The sequence below is a fragment of the Taudactylus pleione genome, unplaced genomic scaffold, assembly GCF_031769625.1.
Source record: "Taudactylus pleione unplaced genomic scaffold, aTauple2 ptg000504l, whole genome shotgun sequence".
Taxonomy (NCBI): domain Eukaryota; kingdom Metazoa; phylum Chordata; class Amphibia; order Anura; family Myobatrachidae; genus Taudactylus; species Taudactylus pleione.
This window is the reverse complement of record NW_028284906.1, coordinates 1,487,729-1,509,192: the sequence shown is the minus strand read 5'-3', so window position 1 is coordinate 1,509,192 and position 21,464 is coordinate 1,487,729. Positions and strand designations below refer to the sequence as shown.

The 21,464-nt window shown below is 44.3% G+C and overlaps 1 protein-coding gene across 1 annotated transcript in view; it reads right to left on the bottom strand.

Annotated features, from left to right (window-relative positions):
• The window catches only part of LOC148501738 (uncharacterized), a 282,577-nt gene that overhangs the window by 71,541 nt on the left and 189,572 nt on the right, over positions 1 to 21,464 (bottom strand). Inside the window, exon 30 of the mRNA XM_088450031.1 lies at positions 9,553 to 11,048. Coding sequence (XP_088306157.1) covers positions 9,553 to 11,048 — 1,496 coding nt within the window. The remainder of the gene's footprint in view (positions 1 to 9,552; positions 11,049 to 21,464) is intronic.

Below are 21,464 nucleotides of genomic sequence, written 5' to 3'. Positions count from 1 at the left end.
ATAGAGGACCAGGCCTGGCTCGAACTCGCCACCCCAAATGAGCCACTTTTCCAAGAGGCCCATATAGAGGTTCGCAAAGCTCGGGGTGAACCTGGTCCCCATGGCTGTGCCCTTAGTCTGTATGTAAAATTGACTATTGAATATGAAATAATTATGAGAAAGAATATGCTGTTCTGGCAATGGAGGTAAGTCAGAAAATGGAATTTGTAGGGGTGGGTACCCAGGGATTGGTGCTGTGATCAGCTGGTCAAGCATCAGCACTCTGAGTGGTGGAGGAGAGCAAGGTGACTGAATCCAACATGGCTGCTGGTGTACAGCCTGAGTGCTAGCATACTGAGTAACACACTGAGAGTACAGAGCAGGAACAGTGTTGACAGACTTCATAGCCAGCTGGATGCAATGTGCAGTGGAATCTCCCCGTGAATATTAGCTATTTTCCACCAGCAGCAGGACCATTGGCGGGCAACTCTAGGGGCAATCATCCACCTCTGGGGTCCTCACATCAAGGGCAGTGGTGTCCACAGTGGGGTATCCAGACACTGTACTCTGCTCTGTCCCGGTGGCACTATCCGAGTGGGCAAGGAGTCCGGCTTCACCCCCACTCTGTCCAGCAATCATTCCCCCCCACCACTATTATACATGGCAGCGGGCAGCCGCAGTAGATCAGAGAGTGGCAAGATAGAGGGGTGATCACGGGAGGAGGCGGACGGTTCCACCCACAGGGTATGCCACCCTAGTTACGGCCTTGCTTTCAGCACCCATGCTGAGGCAACCAAGTTGTGATCAGCTCTTTTTCTTGCTGGTGGATGTCTCCACGGTTGGTGTTGGGGCAGTTTTGTAGCAGAAGGATAAAGAAAACAAATTGTACTTTAGTGGGTTCTTCTCCCAATGAGAACGGATTCATCTGTGTTATTTAATAATTAGGTTCAACCTTTAGCCTTAGGAGTTATACTACATCATCAAGAGCGGTGTACATGAATTTGGTATATATACACAGACACACTGTTACTGTAATCTATATTTAGCTCTGTGTAGGGTGTAATAACTATGGCTTATTATTCATCAGTGTCAGCTTTCATTCCATAATCATAGGTTACCCAGCATGTTCCCCCCTAGTCTCTAACACACACCCAGTGAGGATAAATCTGCCTCCTCACCCAGTCTCTGGGTCTTGGTATAGTCCTCTCCCAAAGCATCATGGTAAAAGCTTATTAACTCATCATTTCTATATGGGAATAAGAAGAAACTAAGGTCAGAAGCTTGGATAGTGAGGGCAATGAGACCATGTGCATAGACTAATAACATCATACAGTACATGACAATGTGGAATAGTTGGATGGAATAGATCCTGATGGTCAGTATACTGACAGTGGCAATGGTCAGAATCACATTGGATTTTGGTAAGTATTCAAACTCATCTTAACCCTAACCTACCCCTCCCTAAGCCTAAACCCAAACATCCTGAAGCCCAACCTACACTTCCCACAGCCTAAACCTAAACATCCTGCAGTCCACCCCTCCTGCAGCCTAACCCTCCAGCAGTCTAACTTTAACTGTCCTGCAGTCTAACCCACCCTTCCCACAGCCTAACCCAGCCCTCTCGCAGTTTAACCCGAACCTAAGTCCTGCAGCCTAACCCACCTCTCCCACAACCTAATACTAACTGTCCTGCAGCCCAACCATAACCCAACCCTTCTGCAGCCTAACCCTCATGCAGCCTAACCCACCCCTCTTGCAGCCTAACCTTAACCTTCCTGCAGCCTAACTCTAACCCTCCCACAGCCTAACCCACCCCTTCCGCAGCTTAACCCTTACCCAGCCCTCCCACAGCCTAACCCTAACCATGCTGCAGCCTAACCATCCTGCAGTCTAACCCAAACCTATCCCTCCCGCAAGCCTAAACCTAAACATCCTGCAGTCCACCCACCCCTCCAGCAGCCTAACCCTCCCGCAGTCTAAACTTAACTGTCCTGTAGTCTAACCCACCTTTCCCGCAGCCTAAGCCACCCCTTCTGCAGTCTAACCCTAACCATCCAGCAGCCTAACCCACCTCTTCCACAGCCTAACCCTCCCACAGTCTAGCACTAACTGTACTGCAGCCCAACCCTAACCCAAACCTCCCACAGCGTAATTCTCATGCAAACTAACCCTAACAATCCTGCAGCCTTTCCCTAACCCACCCTCCTGCAGCCTAACCTTAACCTTCCTGCAGCCTAACTAACCCACCCTTCCCGAAGCCTAAACCTCCCTTCCACAGCCTAACCCATACCTAGCCCTCCCACAGCCTAACCCTAACCAACCTGCAGCCTAACCTAAATCCACCCCTGCCACAGCCTAACTTCCACAGCCAAAACCTAACCATCCTGCAGCCCAACCCTAACCCACCCCTCCCGCAGCCTAACCCTAACCCTCAAGCAGCCTAACTCTAACCGTCCGGCAGCTAACATTAACCTATTGCTCCCGCAGGTTATCCCTAACCTTCCTGCAGCCTACATCTAACCAACCCCTTCTGCAGCCTAACTCTAACCTTCCTGCAGCCTGACCCTAACCCACGCCTCCCGCAGCCTAACCCTCCCACAGCCTAACCCTAACCATCCTGAAGTCTAACCCTAACCATCACACAGCCTAACCCTAACCTTCCTGCAGTCTAACCCTAACCCACCTCTCGCAGCTTAACCCTCCTCCTAGTACCTAACCCTAATCCTAGTACCTAACATTCCTCCTAGTACCTAACACTAACCCTCCTCTTAGTGCCAAACCTTAATCCTCACCATCGGAATCTGCCAGAACTGTGACCATCGCCATCCTGACTATGGCCCTCATTCAGACACGGTTGCAAGCACTGAGCGCTCGCAACTGGGTCAATGTTTAGGCCCTGCACATGTGCAGCGGCCACACTATGGGTGCGCAAGCCCCAGAGCGAGAGAGAAATTCTCTCGCTCTGGGGCTCGCTACCAACAGGGTGGCTGTCGATGTTGATCGATAGCTCACCCCGTTTGGTAGGTGGGTCAGGGGGGGGTGGCTGACCAAATGGAGGCGTTCCTTTAGGAACACATAACGTTTGTGGGCAGCCGCACTGACATCAGCAGTGATGTCAGTGGGGAGCTACCTGCTCTATTAGAGTTAGAAGCTCCCTGGGGCTTGCGGTTGCCGAGACCCAACCTTAGGGTCTCGTCATAAGCCCCAATGGCCGCGATGATCTTGACCATCGCGACCATCAACCTGGTCGGTCGCTAAAGCTGTGGGTGGTAACCCACAGCTTTGCTACCGACCTGGAGGCAGCACTTGTAAATACAAGCGGCCGCCCTCATTCAGAGCCAGCGGTCGCTTCTTGCAACTGCCTCTGAATGAGGGCCATTATCCCAAAACAATATAGGAAATACTAAAATAAATAACAAATAAGCTCATATATTACCAGCTGGCACCGTGCACATGAGATTCTCTCACACACACTTAGCACCAGCTGTCCCATTCATTTCCTTTTTATAATCTTACTACATACAGGACGTCTACTTGTTTGATAATTATAGTTTATCACTTTTATATCTACTGACCATACATTTGCACATCATGTTCATCTATAAACAGTACTGTTATTACATATATACAGGGTATTGTGATTACATGTGTGATAACATGTACATGGTAATATTACATTGTGTGATATTATATACACAGTACTGTTATTACATATATACAGGGTATTGTGATTACATGTGTGATAACATATACATGGTAATATTACATGTGTGATATATACACAGTATTGTTATTACATATGTGTGATAATATATACACGGTATTGTTATTCCGTATGTGTAATAATATATATACTGTATTTTTATTACATATATGTGTTATAATATATATACAGTATGGTTGGAGATATCGGCTTTGGACCGATGGTTGGAGATATCAGCTGTGGACCGATGGTTGGAGATATCGGCTGGGGACCAATGGTTGTTGTTAGGAACAAGTCTCAGTGAATAACCCAGACTGGAGCAGATGGAATAAAGACTTGTAACCAGACTCGGAACTGGAATCACATGGACTGGAACCGTTCAGATACAGAGTACCTGGGAGCTCAGCACAAAGCTGTAACTTCAGCAGAAGCAACGCTGTACTGGCAATGGAGGCCAGTCAGTTAATGGAATTTGTAGGGGTGGGTCCCCAGGGATTGGATGCTGCAATCAGCTGGTCTGGCCGCAGCACTATGAGTGGTAGAGGAGAGTCAGGTGACTGAATCCAAAATGCCTGCGCCCATACTGAATTGTGGAGGGAACTCTGGTGTGCAGCCTGAGTGCTAGCATGCTGAGTAACACTGGGAGCACAGAGCAGGAACAGTGTGGACAGACCTCATAGCCAGCTGGATGTGATGTGCAGTGGAATCTCCCAGGGAATATCAGCTCTTTTCCACCAGAGTAAAACCATCAGCAGGCAGCTCTAGGGGCAATCATCCACCTCTGGGGTCCTCACATCAAGGGCAATGGTGTCCACAGTGGGGTAACCAGACACTGAACTCTGTTCTGTCCCGGCGGCACTATCCAAGGGGGCGAGGGGTCCGGCATCACCCCCACTCCATCCAGCAATGATTCCCCCCCCCACCACTACTATTATACAAGGCAGCGGGCAGCTGCAGTAGATCAGAGAGAGGCAAGATAGAAGGGGTCATCGCAGGAGGAGGCAGCCAGTTCCGCCCACAGGGTATGTGCACTCTGTGCGGGCGCAACGGCCACGCAACCCTAGTTATGGCCTTGCCCATTCTAAGGCAACCAAGTTGTGATCAGCCCTTTTTCTTGCTGGTGGATGTCTACACGGTTGGTGTTGGGGCAGTTTTGTCACAGAAGGATAAAGATAACAAGTTGTACTCCTGTGAGTTCTTCTCCCGAAAGTCCTCTGCGCCAGAGAGGATTTATGCTGTCGGAGATAAAGAGCTACTAGCCATCAAGTTGGTCCTTCAGGAGTGGCAATACTTGTTAGAGGGAGCTACATTTCAATACCAATCACAAGAATTTTACATACCTCAAGATGGCCCACTGTATAAATTATCTTCAGTCCAGATGGTCGTTATATTTTGATTGGTTTAATCTGGTGATTACCTATCGACCGGGTAATAAGAACATCAAGACCGATGTACTGTCTCAAGCTTTTAGCTCTACTGAAATGGAGGGGATAAAGGAGGACAAGCCCATTCTTAACCCTGCTTGCTTCGTGGCTGTCACTAACAAAGTCAAGATTCCACCGGAGCAAAACGTTCATAGCACCTGAACTCTGGTCCAAATTGCTGTGGTGGGCACATTCTTCACATTTTAGTGGGCATGCAGGAGTCAAGAGTACCTTGGAACTGATTCTCAGGAGGTACTGGTGGCTGGCGGTCCATCAAGATGTTAAGGACTTTGTGGCAGCTTGTCATATTTCTCCTCAGCACAAGGTTCCACTGCACTCTCCATCAGGTCCTATGTTGCCAGTACCAGTGCCTAATTGTCCTTGGACTCACATTTCAATGGACTAAGTGATGGATCTGCCTTCATGCCAAGTGTTCAACACTTTCCAGGAGCTGGTGGATAAGTTCCACAAGGCTTCCAACTTTGTTCCAGTAAAGGGTTTACCTTCAGCACCAAAGTTGGCAGAAATGTTTATAAGAGAAAGCTTTAGATTGGAAGCGTTTCCTAAAGACATTGTTTCCGACCGAGGGGTGCAGTTTACTTCTAGATTTTGGAGATCATTATGAAGGCGATTTGTAATCAATCTGAGTTTCTCTTTGGCCTATCATCCCCAGAGAAATGGCCAGACAGAGCGAATAAACCGAGAATTGGAGAAATTTATTTGCGCGTATGTTTCAGCCAATCAGGATGACTGGGTCTCTCTGTTGCCATGGGCTGAATTTGCCCACAATAATCTGTATCATCAGGCGTCGGGGGACTCTCCATTTTTTACTCAGTACGGTTTGCATCCAGGGTTACCTGAATTATCAGGTCTTCAATCCGTATCACTTCAAGCTGTGCATTGTACAGTAAACTGGTTCTTTAAAATCTGGAAGGAGGTAAAAAAAGGATTTGTGCAAAGCCTCTTCAAAGTATATACTGTTTGCAGACAGGAAGAGATGGAGGGTTCCGGTGCTGAATGCTGGTAATAAAGTCTGGCTGTCAACCAAGCATCTGAGATTAACATTGAAGTTTGCTCCCAGATACATCGGTCCCTTCCAGATTCTTCAGGTGATCAATCTAGTGGCATTCCATCTGAAACTTTCTAGTACATTAAGGATACCCAATGTATTTCATGTGTCCCTCCTAAAACTCCTGGTGCTTAATCCTTTCTTGCCACTTTGCAACTCTCCTGCAATATGGGTGGACCATCAGGAGGAGTATGAGGTGAAACAGATATTAGACTCCAGGGTTTCTAGAGCTGTTCAGTTCTTGGTGGATTGCAGGGAGTATGGTCCTGAGGAGCGCTACTGGGTCAGGGCCTCAGATATTCATGCACCTCAGCTTCTTCAGAAGTTCTTCCAAAGGTTTCCTACAAACCATTTGTGGGGACATTCAGTGCCCACCCCTAGAGGGGGGTGATGTCACAGAGCACTGGACTCCGGCTGTTGCTTACCAGGTCCGACAGCACTGGTGTCCCAGGTGGCGGACAGCAGGCGAGGAGTTCTCGGTGCCCACTGCTGATGTGTCCAGCTCCCTCTCTGTGGCAGATGAATGGCAGGCAGCCACGGCTCTCATAGGAGCTCTGGTGCCAACCTGCAGGGAAATTTAAAGAGACAGGCACGCCAAATGTGTATTCAGGTGCCAGAGTATACGCTCCATTACCTTACTCCAGCGTTCCTGTGTACTTGCTATCTGTCCTGACCTTGGCTTCGTTCCTGACCCATTTTCGTCTGACCCCTGGTACTGCATTTGGTAATCTGGTTCTGACCTTGACTATCCTCCATGACCTGCATACATCTTCTCCTAGGAACCGTCTTACCCATTAGAATATGACCTGTCCTGTTGACTACCCTGAAAGTCTTCTCCGCTCTATCCAGAGCTCACCAGCACCTGTAGAGGGAAACCTATCCTGAGGGCCGTGACCTGTTGTCAAACGCAGCCAAGTCTATAACTTCTTGCGGGGTTCCGTGCTGAATACCGCCGGCCCATTAGACTCCGTGCTTCAGAAATAGGTCTCGCCATCTCCCAAATACGGGTTACATCCATAATCTACCCGAGAGTGTGACATTCACTCAGTGCAATGAGGTTAGCAATGTCTGAGTAGGGTCAGACCTTGTGCAAGTGTGCGTGAGACTCCGATGTTACAGAAGGTTTCGCAGACTTGGAAAGTATTATGGATGTGTGTAAGGTAAGGCGGGCATCCTTATGTTGTGCTGCGATGGAATAGCGATCACAGATGAATAGCATATGTCGAGGTGAGACTGTGTACGTGATCGCTATTGCAATAACAGTTGCGATCTGTATTAAATCAGGCCCTAAGTTCATTTTAACCAATATCATCCTGTTAGCCATAGAAAGCATCATTATATATATATATATATATATATATATATACTTGTTTTATATAAGAGACACTGACTGCACACACTGCTCCATTCTAACTTATTACTGGTTTCATACAGGGGCAATGACCGCTGGTGCTTTCCCTGCTAGATAATCATACTGACTGCACACACTGCCCCATACTAACATATTACTAGTGTCATACAGGGGCTGTGACCGCTGGTGCTTTCCCTGCTAGATAATCACACTGACTGCACACACTGCTCCATGCTAACATATTACTGGTGTCATACAGGGGCTGTGACCGCTGGTTCTTTCCCTGCTAGATAATCATCACACTGACTGCACACACTGCTCCATGCTAAGATATTACTGGTGTCATACAGGGGCTGTGACCGCTGGTGCTTTCCCTGCTAGATAATCATCACACTGACTGCACACACTGCTCCATGCTAACAAATTACTGGTGTCATACAGGGGCTGTGACCGCTGGTGCTTTCCCTGCTATATAATCATCACACTGACAGCACACACTGCTCCATGCTAACATATTACCGGTGTCATACAGGGGCTGTGATTGCTGGTGCTTTCCCTGCTAGATAATCATCATACTGACTGCACACACTGCTCCATGCTAACATATTACTGGTGTCATACAGGGGCTGTGATTGCTGGTGCTTTCCCTGCTAGATAATCATAATTTTCGGACTCTTTGGATAAAAATACTTATTAAAAATGTAAAGTGTATTTTTACTCAGCTGATAAAAATGTGGCACAACCTCTGCCGAACTTAGACTCGCAGAAAGATTTAGCTGCACAAGTGTATCCACAGGTGTCTAATTAGACTGCAAAGCCCATGTGAGTACGGTGACCATTTCTAGTGTATACACTGGTAGATTGTAGGAATGAAGCTGGTAATTACACACAGCACTCAGATGTGTCTCAAGAGATGGATATACCACAATATTCATGGATCCATCAGGGAGACAGTGTAAGCGATTTGTTACATCAGATCTATTATACAGCAACAACTGACACATTTCACCTCCAACAGAGCTTTATCAGAGTCATTGCTGGTCTGTGACAGCTTCGTAGAGGGAGTGATCCAATTGTTGCATGACATTAGCCCACTGTTGTTAGGGGACCTTTTAGTTTGTGTACATGACATATAAAACAATATAAACCGTAAAGAGAAAATTGGATGCGTGAAACTGGTTCAGAGTAAAAAATTGAAGTTTTTAATATATTGTTTAGTTCATTGAAACATGACATTCGGTCCCTCAAATCCCAATACATGAATATGTTTGGCTGCATTTTGTAAATGGAAAAATAGATAAATAAAACTACACAATATTACAATGTAGCATGTATACAATTATTAGTACATACAGCACATAATAACATTTCATAGAAAGATCTTTCTAGCCTCATTCTCTAAGATCGGGAAGGAGTAGAGAGAGAATAGTATATATACATTCACAGAAATATACACATACTTGGGACACCACCCAGAGCACCAGGGACATCCACATAAAGGACAGTCCTCACTCCTCACTGTTGTGCCCTGATAATGATATATATATATATATAATTATTTGTCACACTGTTTATATCCTCCCATTGCTCTGGGCACTTGGCCTCCTTCCAGCATATAATAGAGGGGAGGTGGCTGGTGGCAGATACTTATCTGTCAGGTCTCAGACCTTATGGTCTATTATTAGATGACAAGACTCTGTTACCGCCTTGGTCACTGTTCCTCGTATCTTCCTACACCCTTTTATACCATTTGGGTGATCCAATTCCAAAAACTACTATACACACTGCAGAGTCACTTTCCTTCAAAATAGAGCAAGAAAAGTAACAGTAGATATGAGAACTGTAATACAAACTGACCAGTAACAAAACAGAAATATCAGAGGTCAGGATAAATGCTTTTTAATAATGTTATATTTAAAAAAAAAATTTCCATTTGTAAACACGGTTTCTCTAGTGTAAATAAAGGACGGTCTAAAGAGACCTAATTTCTGATGATCAGGACATGAGAGTAGCTAATCTGTGTGACATCTTTTATGCGAAACAAGATCTGATTTCCGTGTCAAAAATTTCCCACACTCAGAACATGGAAATGGCTTTTCCCCTGTGTGACTTCTCTGATGTATCACAAGAGATAATTTGTGTGTAAAACATTTCTCACACACAGAGCATGAAAATGGTTTCTCACCTGTGTGACTTCGCTGATGCGTAACAAGACCTGATTTCTCTGTAAAACATTTCCCACACTCAGAACATGAAAATGGCCTCTCACCTGTGTGACTTCTCTGATGTGTAACAAGAGCTGATTTCTGTATAAAACATTTCCCACACTCAGAACATGGAAATGGTTTCTCACCAGTGTGACTTTTTTGATGTCTAACAAGATCTGATTTCTGTGTAAAATATTTCCTGCATTCAGAACATGGAAATGGTTTCTCACCTGTGTGACTTCTCTGATGTGTAACAAGATGTGATTTCTGTACAAAACATTTCTCACATTCAGAGCATGAAAATGGTTTCTCACCTGCATGACTTTTCTGATGTCTAACAAGATCTGATTTCTGTGTCAAATATTTCCCGCATTCAGAACATGAAAATGGTTTCTCACCTGTGTGACTTCTCTGATGTAGAACAAGCTGTGATTTTTGTGTAAAACATTTCCCACACTCAGAACATGAAAATGGTTTCTCACCTGTGTGACTTCTCTGATGTAGAACAAGCTGTGATTTTTGTGTAAAACATTTCCCACACTCAGAACATGGAAATGGTTTCTCACCTGTGTGACTTCTCTGATGTCTAACAATAGCTGATTTCTGTGTAAAGCATTTCCCACACTCAGAGCATGGAAATGGTTTCTCACCTGTGTGACTTCGCTGATGTCTAACAAGATCTGATTTCAGTGGAAAACATTTCCCACACTCAGAACATGAAAATGGCCTCTCACTTGTGTGACTTCTCTGATGCATACGAAGATGTGATTTCTGTGTAAAACATTTCCCACACTCAGAACATGGAAATGGCCTCTCACCTGTGTGACGTCTCTGATGTGTAACAAGATCTGATTTCAGTGGAAACCATTTCCCACACTCAGAACATGGAAATGGTTTCTCACCTGTGTGACTTCTCTGATGTGTAACAAGCTGTGATTTCTGTTTAAAGCATTTCCCACACTCAGAACATGGAAATGGTTTCTCACCTGTGTGACTTTGCTGATGTATAACAAGATTTGATTTATGTGTAAAACATTTACCACACTCAGAGCATGAAAATGGTTTCTCACCTGTGTGACTTCTCTGATGTCTAACAATAGATGATTTCTGTGTAAAACATTTCCCACACTCAGAGCATGGAAATGGTTTCTCACCTGTGTGACTTCTCTGATGTATACAAAGATGTGATTTCTGTGTAAAACATTTCCCACACTCAGAACACGGAAATGGCCTCTCACCTGTGTGACGTCTCTGATGTGTAACAAGATCTGATTTCAGTGGAAAACATTTTCCACACTCACAACATGGAAATGGCCTGTCACATACCTTAGCTGGCTGATGGGTAATACAATTTGTATTCTGTGTAAGACTTTTGGCTTCTATAGAAGAAGGAATTATTTTATCTACCCTTAGAGCTGTAATAGAGGTACCAGGAGAACATTCCTCAATATAAGGAGGATCAGGTGATACATCTGCACTGTGAGGTACTGGATGTATAATTGGTGTAATGGGGTTTTCTCCCAGGGAATCTTGTTTGATACCATTATCTTCTATTTCACAATCTGTAGATAAAACTATATTCTTCTTTGAGATATTCCTGCTGTTACATCCATCTGCTGGGAATAAAATAAATACATGAATATCCCATAAATATAATTTTCCATAAAGACTGTTATCAAAGGTCGTTATATCACCATCACATGGATAAAGTCATGATACTCTAAGGTACAATGTAACACTTATCACCTGAGATGTTACGCTGCTATGTATAGAGCAGAGATTACAGCTTTATTGTAATCATTTGTGCTGGTTATTCTGCAACACGAGAGTAACATGTAGTGATAACACAGCACAGTGATAACATAAACCCCTCTGCATACTATCAGGGTTAGTGTTGGCATCTGACTGTGACATAACCCGATTCCCCCTAACTACGGTGTATTTCCAGTAACATTTATCTTATCAGCAAGCTGAGAATCTGGACAGTGACTTTTAAGAGGATTATACTACCATTCCAATTATTATTATTCACAGACATTGGGATTACTCTATATGATTGTGAGAGGAAGTGGTTAGTCCTACTTGGATGTTTTGATGTATATTGATATATATATATATATATATATATATATATATATATAATCGATTTATTATTGTAAAACAATTTTATTATGCTGGGACCCATGTAATATTGTATAACTTTGTTATTATGCATATTGGTAGCTGCTCATTCACCTTAGTATTACCACTCAGGTGCATGAAAGGGAGGGGTTAGTCTATATAAGAAACAAAAAGAAGGTATCCCCCAGCACTCAGTATGATATCAGCAATAAGACTTGAAAAACTACATGGTAGTAGATAAATCAGAGATCTTAGTTGCATATATTTGCAAAGATATGTGTAAGCCTCATCACGGCATCTCTGATACTGGAGGTCCCTACTTTTAGGTTAAAGCCTGGGGTGCGGAACCCCAAAAAGCCAGCAAAGGCCAGCCACCCCAGGGAAGCACAACAGTGGAAAACTAAAAGTGTTAATATTATTAATAAATCAAAAGCTATGTGTTAGGGGGTGATACACAGGTGAAGGGTGTAATTAAAATGCTAAAGTAATATTAGTAGAAAATAAGTATTAATAAAGTGCTAAATGGAGTGTTCTAGTGTGCAACCCCAAAGCAGTCCAGCCATACCAACCCAGGGAGCACCGCGCCACAAACTCATCCCCAAAACTAACATACAATCTGGGGCATAAATTTGCCCAATGTAAGGCCACGTAATAATGGCACATATACAAACATATCTAAAAATGGGAACCAGCTTACCTTGGAGTCACCCCTAAGTCCTCATAATGGCACTAGAGGAACCAGCATGCCCTCCAAACGCTGGTCCCATCTATGCCTCTCAGACTTGCAATGCATATTGGTAGCTGCTCAATGACCTTAGTAATACCACTCAGGTGCATGTAAGGGAGGGGTTAGTCTATACAAGAAACAAAAAAAGGTCCAATTATATCTTCCCTTAGATATAATTGATCCGCAGATATAATGCATATAATGGGCATTTGTACTTTAAATGATTTCTAAAGATCTGATTGCATTGTATCCGTGGCTCAATTATATCTAAGGGAAGATCATCATGTCCGGTTCTTGGAACGAATGAAGAGAACCTCAACCACCATTTCCGCTTGTTGGAATGCACGGAAGTGAATGTCCAATGATGACTTCCGGTATCGTGCAACGCACATGATCTGGAAGTAGGATGATGTCACTTCCGGCGGCTGCGAGGAGGATGACTGGAGGGAAACGGACAAGTGTGTGGGAGGAGTTTCCCAATTGCTAAGGGTATTTAAAGCCATGGGGAAGGTTGATCACCATGCTCCTGAGGAAGGATAAGATCGTCCGAAACGCGTTGAGTAGGTGACTGCATCACTGGACGCTGAGACTGAGGAAACTGTGGACTAAGTGAGGGACTCTTTTGTTATCCGGAACCATTGTGTCTCTCTACTATACATCAAAACTAACCACCGGTTCCTATATGCTGTATCATATTGGCGATACTATTATACTTTTAATTTCACAAATGTGAGTGTTCTTTTGTCTAATAAATTCTAAGTGTTTTTACAACAGTATTGCAATATTTTTGGTTATCTTCTTTATTTGAGATAATCAACACAAAGGAATTGGAGTTGGAGTGTATTGCAAACAGTTGGTTTGGAAAATTAAAGGAACTATCTGCGACTTCTTTGTGATTTGTAGTCTCTATGGAGACCTAAAAGTGTAAGATACTTTTTTTGTATTGATGACAGCGCCAGGGGAAAAACTTTATTTGTGAATGTGTATATTTCCAACTGCCTCCAGATTAGTACAGCCACCCCTTCAGGCTCAAGCCTCTGTACGTCCGGTCCAAGAAAGAAAGGCTCCGAGGACCTCAGGCAGCAGCCAGTGGGAGGCAGTAACAGCAGAGGAAGGATGTAGCAGGGGCTGAGGCTGCAGCAGCCAACAGCAGAGAAGCTGGGATCATCAGCAGCAGGTTGCTGGCTCATGGCTCTACCTCCTCCCAGCAGTACCATCCTCTTCTGCAGCTGACTCCATCTTCCTCCTTCTTCCACTCTGTCTCCATCTGCTTCCCCCCCCCTTATTTCTACCACCTCCTACTGCTTCTTCCTTCCTTTTCCCAGCTTTCCTGGAGCCCCCCCAAGGACTAGATCTAGGTTTAGATTCCTGATAAACCAGCAGCAGTTGCATGGCATGGCCGAGGTGACCCACTACTACCACCAGCTCCAGAGCCTATCACCTCAGCCAAATCTTATCTCCTCTGCCCTGAGTGGGCCAGGTATGGACAGAGATGACAACAGCCCCCCATAGGGAGTATGGTAACCCCACAGCCCTCCATTAGGAACAAGGAGAGTAACAAGCACTGAGAACCATCACATACTGTCCCCAACAGGTAGTGGTGGATGTTATTTCTACCATGAGAACGATCGCTGAAAATGTGTCTGACAAGTTTACAGTGTAGACAGAGTTTATACAGTCACTACTGGGTACGGTCATTACATAGGACATTAGTGACCGGCCTTACTATAACTCCAAACCATGGCTGCCACTGTACACGAGATCACGGAAGGTAGGGAAGCAATAAAGTAACATAACAAGAAGGTGCTCGTAGTGTAGTAAATAAAATACCAATTGATGGCTGTAAAATAGGTAGTGTATGGATATGTTTATCTGAGTATAGTTCCATTCATGGGTGATGGGAATCAGGATAAAGTCATCCACTTGGGCACTTTTTTAACCACTATTAATGATCTATAAATTTGGAATACAGCCCAGCACCAAGCACACCGAGAAGATTCAGGGTGTAGTCATTTGGGATTTTACATATGAAAATATAGGATTCAAAACACGTACAATATAAAGCGATACAAACAGTGTATCAATATAATTCTCCCAAATCTTACAGAAGGGGTGCTGCAACAGCTGCAGACTGCACTTGAGTAAGTAGAAGCTCCAGGTAGCAGCGGTCGTCCCTGGATGAGGGAGCCTTTGGAAGATGAACAGGAACCACCAACTCGTTTCATGATGAAAACAAACTTCCTCGGGGATCATATAGAAAATTACTACCACATGAGTCTTCTCTGTTTGCTTAGTGCTAGGCTGTATTCCAGATATGGAGACCTATACAAGTGGTTGAAATGGTGTCCTAGGAGGACTTTATCTTAAAAAATATGCACAATACTTTTCTACAGCCATCAATTGGTGTTTTTATACCTCTATACACACCATCTTGTCTTAATACTTTCTCTCTTTCTCTTTCATATATATATATATATATATATTTATAAAATACACACACACACACACACAGTTATTGATTGGTTTATGAGGGCATTTAAATGTAACAGTTTACCCTGACAAGCTATTCCTCAGATGAAACTGCTCTGGAACTACTATACGCGTCAGCATGAAACATCTAGTGAGTTAGACCATGCACTCATCTACTGATTTATCTCAGAGCACTGATAAATCACAGTGGGTGGAGTCTGTGTGGAAAACAGTCTACAGAAGTGTGATGAGGATTCACATTTGTACTTGATATATACTACTATCCGCCATTTGTTCTATTGTCTGGTATCAGTAATATATTACATTCATTGAAGACATAGACTACATTCAGTCACGGTCTCATTGCACTTTTCATGCCTCAAATTGTGGATGAATCTGCAGTAACCACCTCTAATTAGATTTACAAATTAACAAACTGCTCACTAACAGAGGAGAGTGTAGGATAAGAGATTGTTGTAGTGACTAAGCAATGAGAATATGTCTCTTTTCTGTAATAAGTCTTTATTACTCACCTGTGCTGATATCTGTAGAGATTTCCTCCTCCTTACACTGCTGATCACCCCTCACATACATCTCTTCTTCTCCCTCTATATCTTCTGCCTTATTATCAGTCACATACGTCTCTTTTTCTTCTCCGTCTATGTCTTCTGCCTTCATATCAGTCACATACGTCTCTTTTTCTCCTGCTATATCTCCTGCCTTATTATCAGTCACATATGTCTCTTCTTCTCCCTCTGTATCTTCTGCTTTTATATCAGTCACATACATCTCTTCTTCTCCGTCTATGTCTTCTGCCTTCATATCAGTCACACATGTCTCTTCTCCCTCTATATCTTCTGCCTTCATATCAGTCACATACGTCTCTTCTTCTCCCTCTGTATCTTCTGCTTTTATATCAGTCACATACATTTCTTCTAATCCCTCTATATCTTCTGCCTTTAAATTAGTCACATATGTCTCTTCTTCTCCATCTGTATCTTCTGCCTTTATATTAGTCACATACGTCTCTTCTTCTTCATCTGTATCTTCTGCCTTTATAGCAGTCACATACGTCTCTTCTTCTCTGTCTCTATCTTCTGCATTTATATCAGTCACGTACGTCTCTTCTTTTCCCTGTATATCTCCTGCCGCAATATTAATCAGGTCTTCATCCTAAATTACCAACAAAATGATATTTTAATAACGTCTGAGTAAATTATATCAGAATAAATATTATAATAGTATAATATTAACATGTAAGACAATCAATTAGATGCATATTAATTTTTCTATGCAGGACACTTAATGAAAAGTCACATTGGTATTTCGATCCTTGGAAAGAGCCTACATTACCTGATGCTCCTGTGGGGTCCTGTGATTCTCCTCTGTACAATCCTGAGAATAAAGAGGATGGGGACATCTCTCTGGGGTATTTCTGTTACTGGGTCCATCTGTAGGAGATACAGTGACTGAGTACATTGTATATATGTGATTATCAGGTGATGTGTGTACAGTAACCTAACCAAATATACTGGATGGGGAAAGCTCTCTAGCTATGACTTCATATGCAGCATTTACCAAGTATATAAGGAGGCATCTCATAAATGTTGCAATAAACAGGTTGGAATAGGAAATGTCAAAGCTCTTTATATCAGGGAATAAATATCTATCATTAGTGTAACCCCCCCTTTTACCACTAAAAGGGGATACTAGGTTACTAACTCCAATTTCACTAGTTGGTCTAATGTACTCACCTATATCCTTCCACTAAGTGGTACACATAATGTTATGAGTGCCTCCACCCAAGTATTGGTGTAGTCAGGATGGGCCTACTTGGGAAGACCCCTGTTAAGCTACTAGTTAATGTGTGTCTCCACCTAGGCTTACTTATAAATTTACACAATGTTTTGGGCTAGCTGAGAGAAGCCCAATAATATATATTTTTTCCAAAAATAGAAACTATGTACACCTTTATGTGTAACCATATAATACACAGGTAATAAAGGTAATTGTGTTTCTCTGTACTCCGTAGATTTGTTACATGTGCCACTGCGGCTCTCTGCCTGATTGTCTCTCAGTCCCTATCCTAGCTACCTAAGATCCTCTAGCTTACCTTCTGTGTCACCTCCAGTTTGTGTCTAGTCCCAGCATGTACCTGTGGATTCATCCTGCCAGTTCAACTACATCAAGTACTGCTACAAACTCCAACCTGCATTTACAAGTCAGTTTAACCATTTTAAGTACTGGTTCTGTTACAAGCTCCAACCTGTATTTGCCTGCAAGCTCAACCATTTCAAGTACTGGTTCTGTTACAAGCTCCAACTTGCATACACTTGTCAGTTCAACTATATCAAGTACTGGTTCTGTTACAAACTCCCACCTGCATCCTGAGTATATATGTGATTATCAGGTGATGTGTGTACAGTAACCTAACCAAATATACTGGTCTGCCACAATCAAATCCATTTCCAGCATTGCAGGTTCCATAGTATTCCCACCTGCATCCTGAGTAGCTGGCCTGCCAAAATCAAATCCATATCCAGCATTACAGGTTCAACACGATTCACCAAGACTGTATCTGTATATTGCAACTCTGTAGCTTCCCTAATCATCTAGCAAGTCTCCCAGTTGCAAACTCAAGTACTCACCTGCACCTGTTTGCTCCTGCAATTTACTCTTGCTTTGCCTGCTGCTAAACTCCAGGTTAATTCATTCATAACATTATCACTGGAGTATAGCAAAATGAGTCCAGCTCTGCAAAATCCGGTCCAGTCTTTGCCCTCAAGCGAGGCCACCTCAAGTCTGAGTCCGAATGAGGATCCAGTTCCAGTCTTGTTCAGCAGATTGAAAAGCTGTGAAGACATGCAAATTCTCACATCACAAGCCTTCATAGGGCTATCCATCCATCCATCCAAGTAGATGCTCTGCAGCAGCAGATTTCTGCAAATAATTTTTTTTCTGACAATTCTCAGGTTTGTCAATCATGTGGACAAAGAATTTATGGCACCTTTCAAAGTGACTGTTCTCTGCCCCCTCAGTTTACCAGTAATGGGAGTCCTGAACAACTGAGGATTTTTCAGGCTCCTATTGAGCAGTTGATGAATTCACTCCCTGAAAAAAGTTAGGAAGTTTCTGAATTATTTGGAAGTCCTTTGCATGCCACAAGTCTCTTCCCTATTTACTGAGGCAGAAAAGACCACAGATTCTGGTTGCCCTAGTCTAGGGGTGACTCTTTCCGTGCTGTCAGAATGGAGATTCCAGAGTTTTTGGCGTCCCAAACTTTCCGAGGCTGAGCACCAGTGACGAACGAAAGAATGACCTGCTGTGCATGTATTGTGGAAGCGCAAGTCACTTATTAAAGACTGTTCCTTCCGCAGCTCAAGAAAAAGTGACGCTCAACATCTCGAGGTACAGACCGACATGTCACCTCAAGTGATTATTCCAGACTCCCTAACTCCAATAATGGTGCCAAAAGTTCCCAAGAAGGGGATCAGGTATATAACTGGGGTCCTCTGACCCAGAACCCCAAGTTAATATTTGGGAACCAAATGAGGAAATGCAAATCGCCAATTCCCAAAGTAATCCCTGATCCTATAGCCCTAGGAGATACACTTGTGGAGGCCCTCCACAAGCGTACCCCTAGGAGATACACTTGTGGAGGGCCATTTAGCTCTGCTGCCCCAATTGGGGCATTTCATTTGTCAATAACCTCTGGAGAGGTCTTAAATACCATTACCAATGTCCTAGCCAATGTCCAATCTCCAGGAGGAGTACCCGATGTACAGAATCCTGAAGGGGTACTTGAGTTCCGAGAGGTGGCTACCTTGCCAGAGGTCCAAGAGGTGTCTGCCTTGTCAGAGGTCCGAGAGAAGTCTACTTTGCCAGAGGTCTGAGAGGTGTCTGCCTTGCCAGAGGTCCAAGAGGTTTCTGCCATGCCAGAGGCCCGAGAGGTGTCTGCCTTGCCAGAGGTCCGAGAGGTGCCTGCCTTGCCAAAGGTCCGAGAGGATCCACCCATGTCTGCCTTGCCTGAGGTGCCGACTCCAGGAGGGGAGCCTGAAATACCAACCCCACATAATGGGGATAATGTCTGGTTCCTTGAGGGGGTATCTAAGTCTCCAGTTCCAGAAACAATATTGGGTCTGTCTATCCCAGGAGGGACATCTGATTCTGTGGCCTTAGAAAAGGCATCTGACTCTGCAACCTCAGAAAGGGCATCTATCTTCTAGTCTAGTCCTGTAGCCCCCGGAGGGGTATCTAATTCCGTGTCAAGCCCTGAAGCCCCAGAAAGGGCATCTGCCTCAAGTCTAGTACAGTGGCCCCTGGAGGTGTATCTGATTCTGTGTCAAGTCCTAAAGCCCCAGAAGGGGCATCTGTTTTCAAGTCTAGTTCTGCAGCCCCTGAAGGGGAGAATCTAGCCGAGACCCCAGGAGGGTTAGATCCTGCCAAGTTTTCTGAAGGGGAGATTCTAGCCGAGACCCCAGGATGGGTAAATCCTGCTGAGTCTCCTGAAGGAGTGATTCCAGTAAAAATCCCAGGAGGGGTGGTTCATCTCTTGTCTCCAAAACAGACTTCTGAATATGCAGTTTCTGAAAGACTTCTAAACATTCACTCATAAAATGTATCTCTAATGGTCCACACATCTCCAGCAGTGTGACAGGGCAGATCTGTGACATTATGTCTAGGGTCCCCACATCCCCAGCAGTGTGACAAGGCAGATCTGTGACACTACATCTAGGGTCCTCACATCCCCAGTAGTGTGACAGGGCAGATCTGTGACACTATGCCTAGGGTCCCACACATCCGCAGCAGTGTGACAGGACAGACCTGTGACATTATGTCTATGGTCCCCACATCCAGATGTCGGAGAAAAATACCTAAGGAGCATCCTGGGGAAACACCAAACAAACTATAAGTAAACACCATAATGCCAGCAAGTCTGGGGGTGACCATTAAAAATTTACTACCAGAATTCTGCTTGGAAACTACCACATTCTTTGTCTGAAATTGGGCCCAGAGGCAGGGAGAAAAAATCCCCAGACAGCAGTCTCCTGGCCACCGAGTGTCATCTCCTTGGTGCTCCAAGAAAACTATCAGGTGGCTGTGCTGGCTAGCTCTCCATGCATCTCATCATGTCACTGCAGGAAGCTGCATGGGAGGAAACTGAGATTCCCTGGGAGGGGGAAGACCAGCAGCCCACCAGGGAAGAGGTAAGTGCAATGATACTTGTATAAGACTTTAATACCAAACAACCCCAGGGGCTAGTGCTGGAGCATAACTCTTTCAGTGGAGGGGTATTGTGAGCTAGGCTCCCGGTCTATAGCTCGTATCCCTGCATCTGGGACTAGACTCCCGAACACAGTAACACTCCCTGCATCGCTGCAGCCACGGGACTTAATCCACCTTCGCACTGAGGTACCGGGATGGCTCCTAAAATATGAGATACACCAGAGAGCGTGGGGAGGAGACTGGTCAGATATCTGGGCTGGTAACACACAGTGACATGATGTGAGGGGGAGAGCAGGAGTATAATAGGGGCTGATGGCTCCTGATGTATGAGATACACCAGAGTGTGGGGAGGAGACTGGTCATATATCTGGGCTGGTAACACACAGTGACATGATGTGAGGGGAGAGCAGGAGTATAATAGGGGCTGATGGCTCCTGATGTATGAGATACACCAGAGAGTGTGAGGAGGATACTGGTCAGATCTCTGGGCTGGTAACACACAGTGACATGATGTGAGGGTAGAGCAGGAGTATAATAGGGGCTGATGGCTCCTGAAGTATGAGATACACCAGAGAGTGTTGGGAGGAGACTGGTCAGATCTCTGGGCTGGTAACACACAGTTACATGAGGTGAGGGGTAGAGCAGGAGTATAATACAGGCTGATGGCTCCTGATGTATTAGATACACCAGAGAGTGTGAGGAGGAGACTGGTCAGATATCTGGGCTGGTAACACACAGTTACATGAGGTGAGGGGTAGAGCAGGAGTATAATACAGGCTGATGGCTCCTGATGTATGAGATACACCATAGAGTGTGGAGAGGAGACTGGTCAGATATCTGGGCTGGTAACACACAGTGACATGATGTGAGGGGGAGAGCAGGAGTATAATAGAGGCTGATGGCTCCTGACTCCCGCACTGGGCAGATATATTTCCCTCATTAATTTGTACTGACAGAGGATGATGTAGGATAAGAGATTACTGTAGTTACTGAGGAGAAAATGTGACTCTTCATTAATAAGAGTTTGTTACTTACCTGTTCTGATATATGTAGTGATTTCCTCCTCTTTAAACTGCTGACTACCCATCATATATGCCTCCTCTTCTCCCTCTATTTCTTCTGCCTTTAGATCAGCCATTTATTTACCTTATAAAACACACAAAACAATAAAATAATAAGTAAATACCA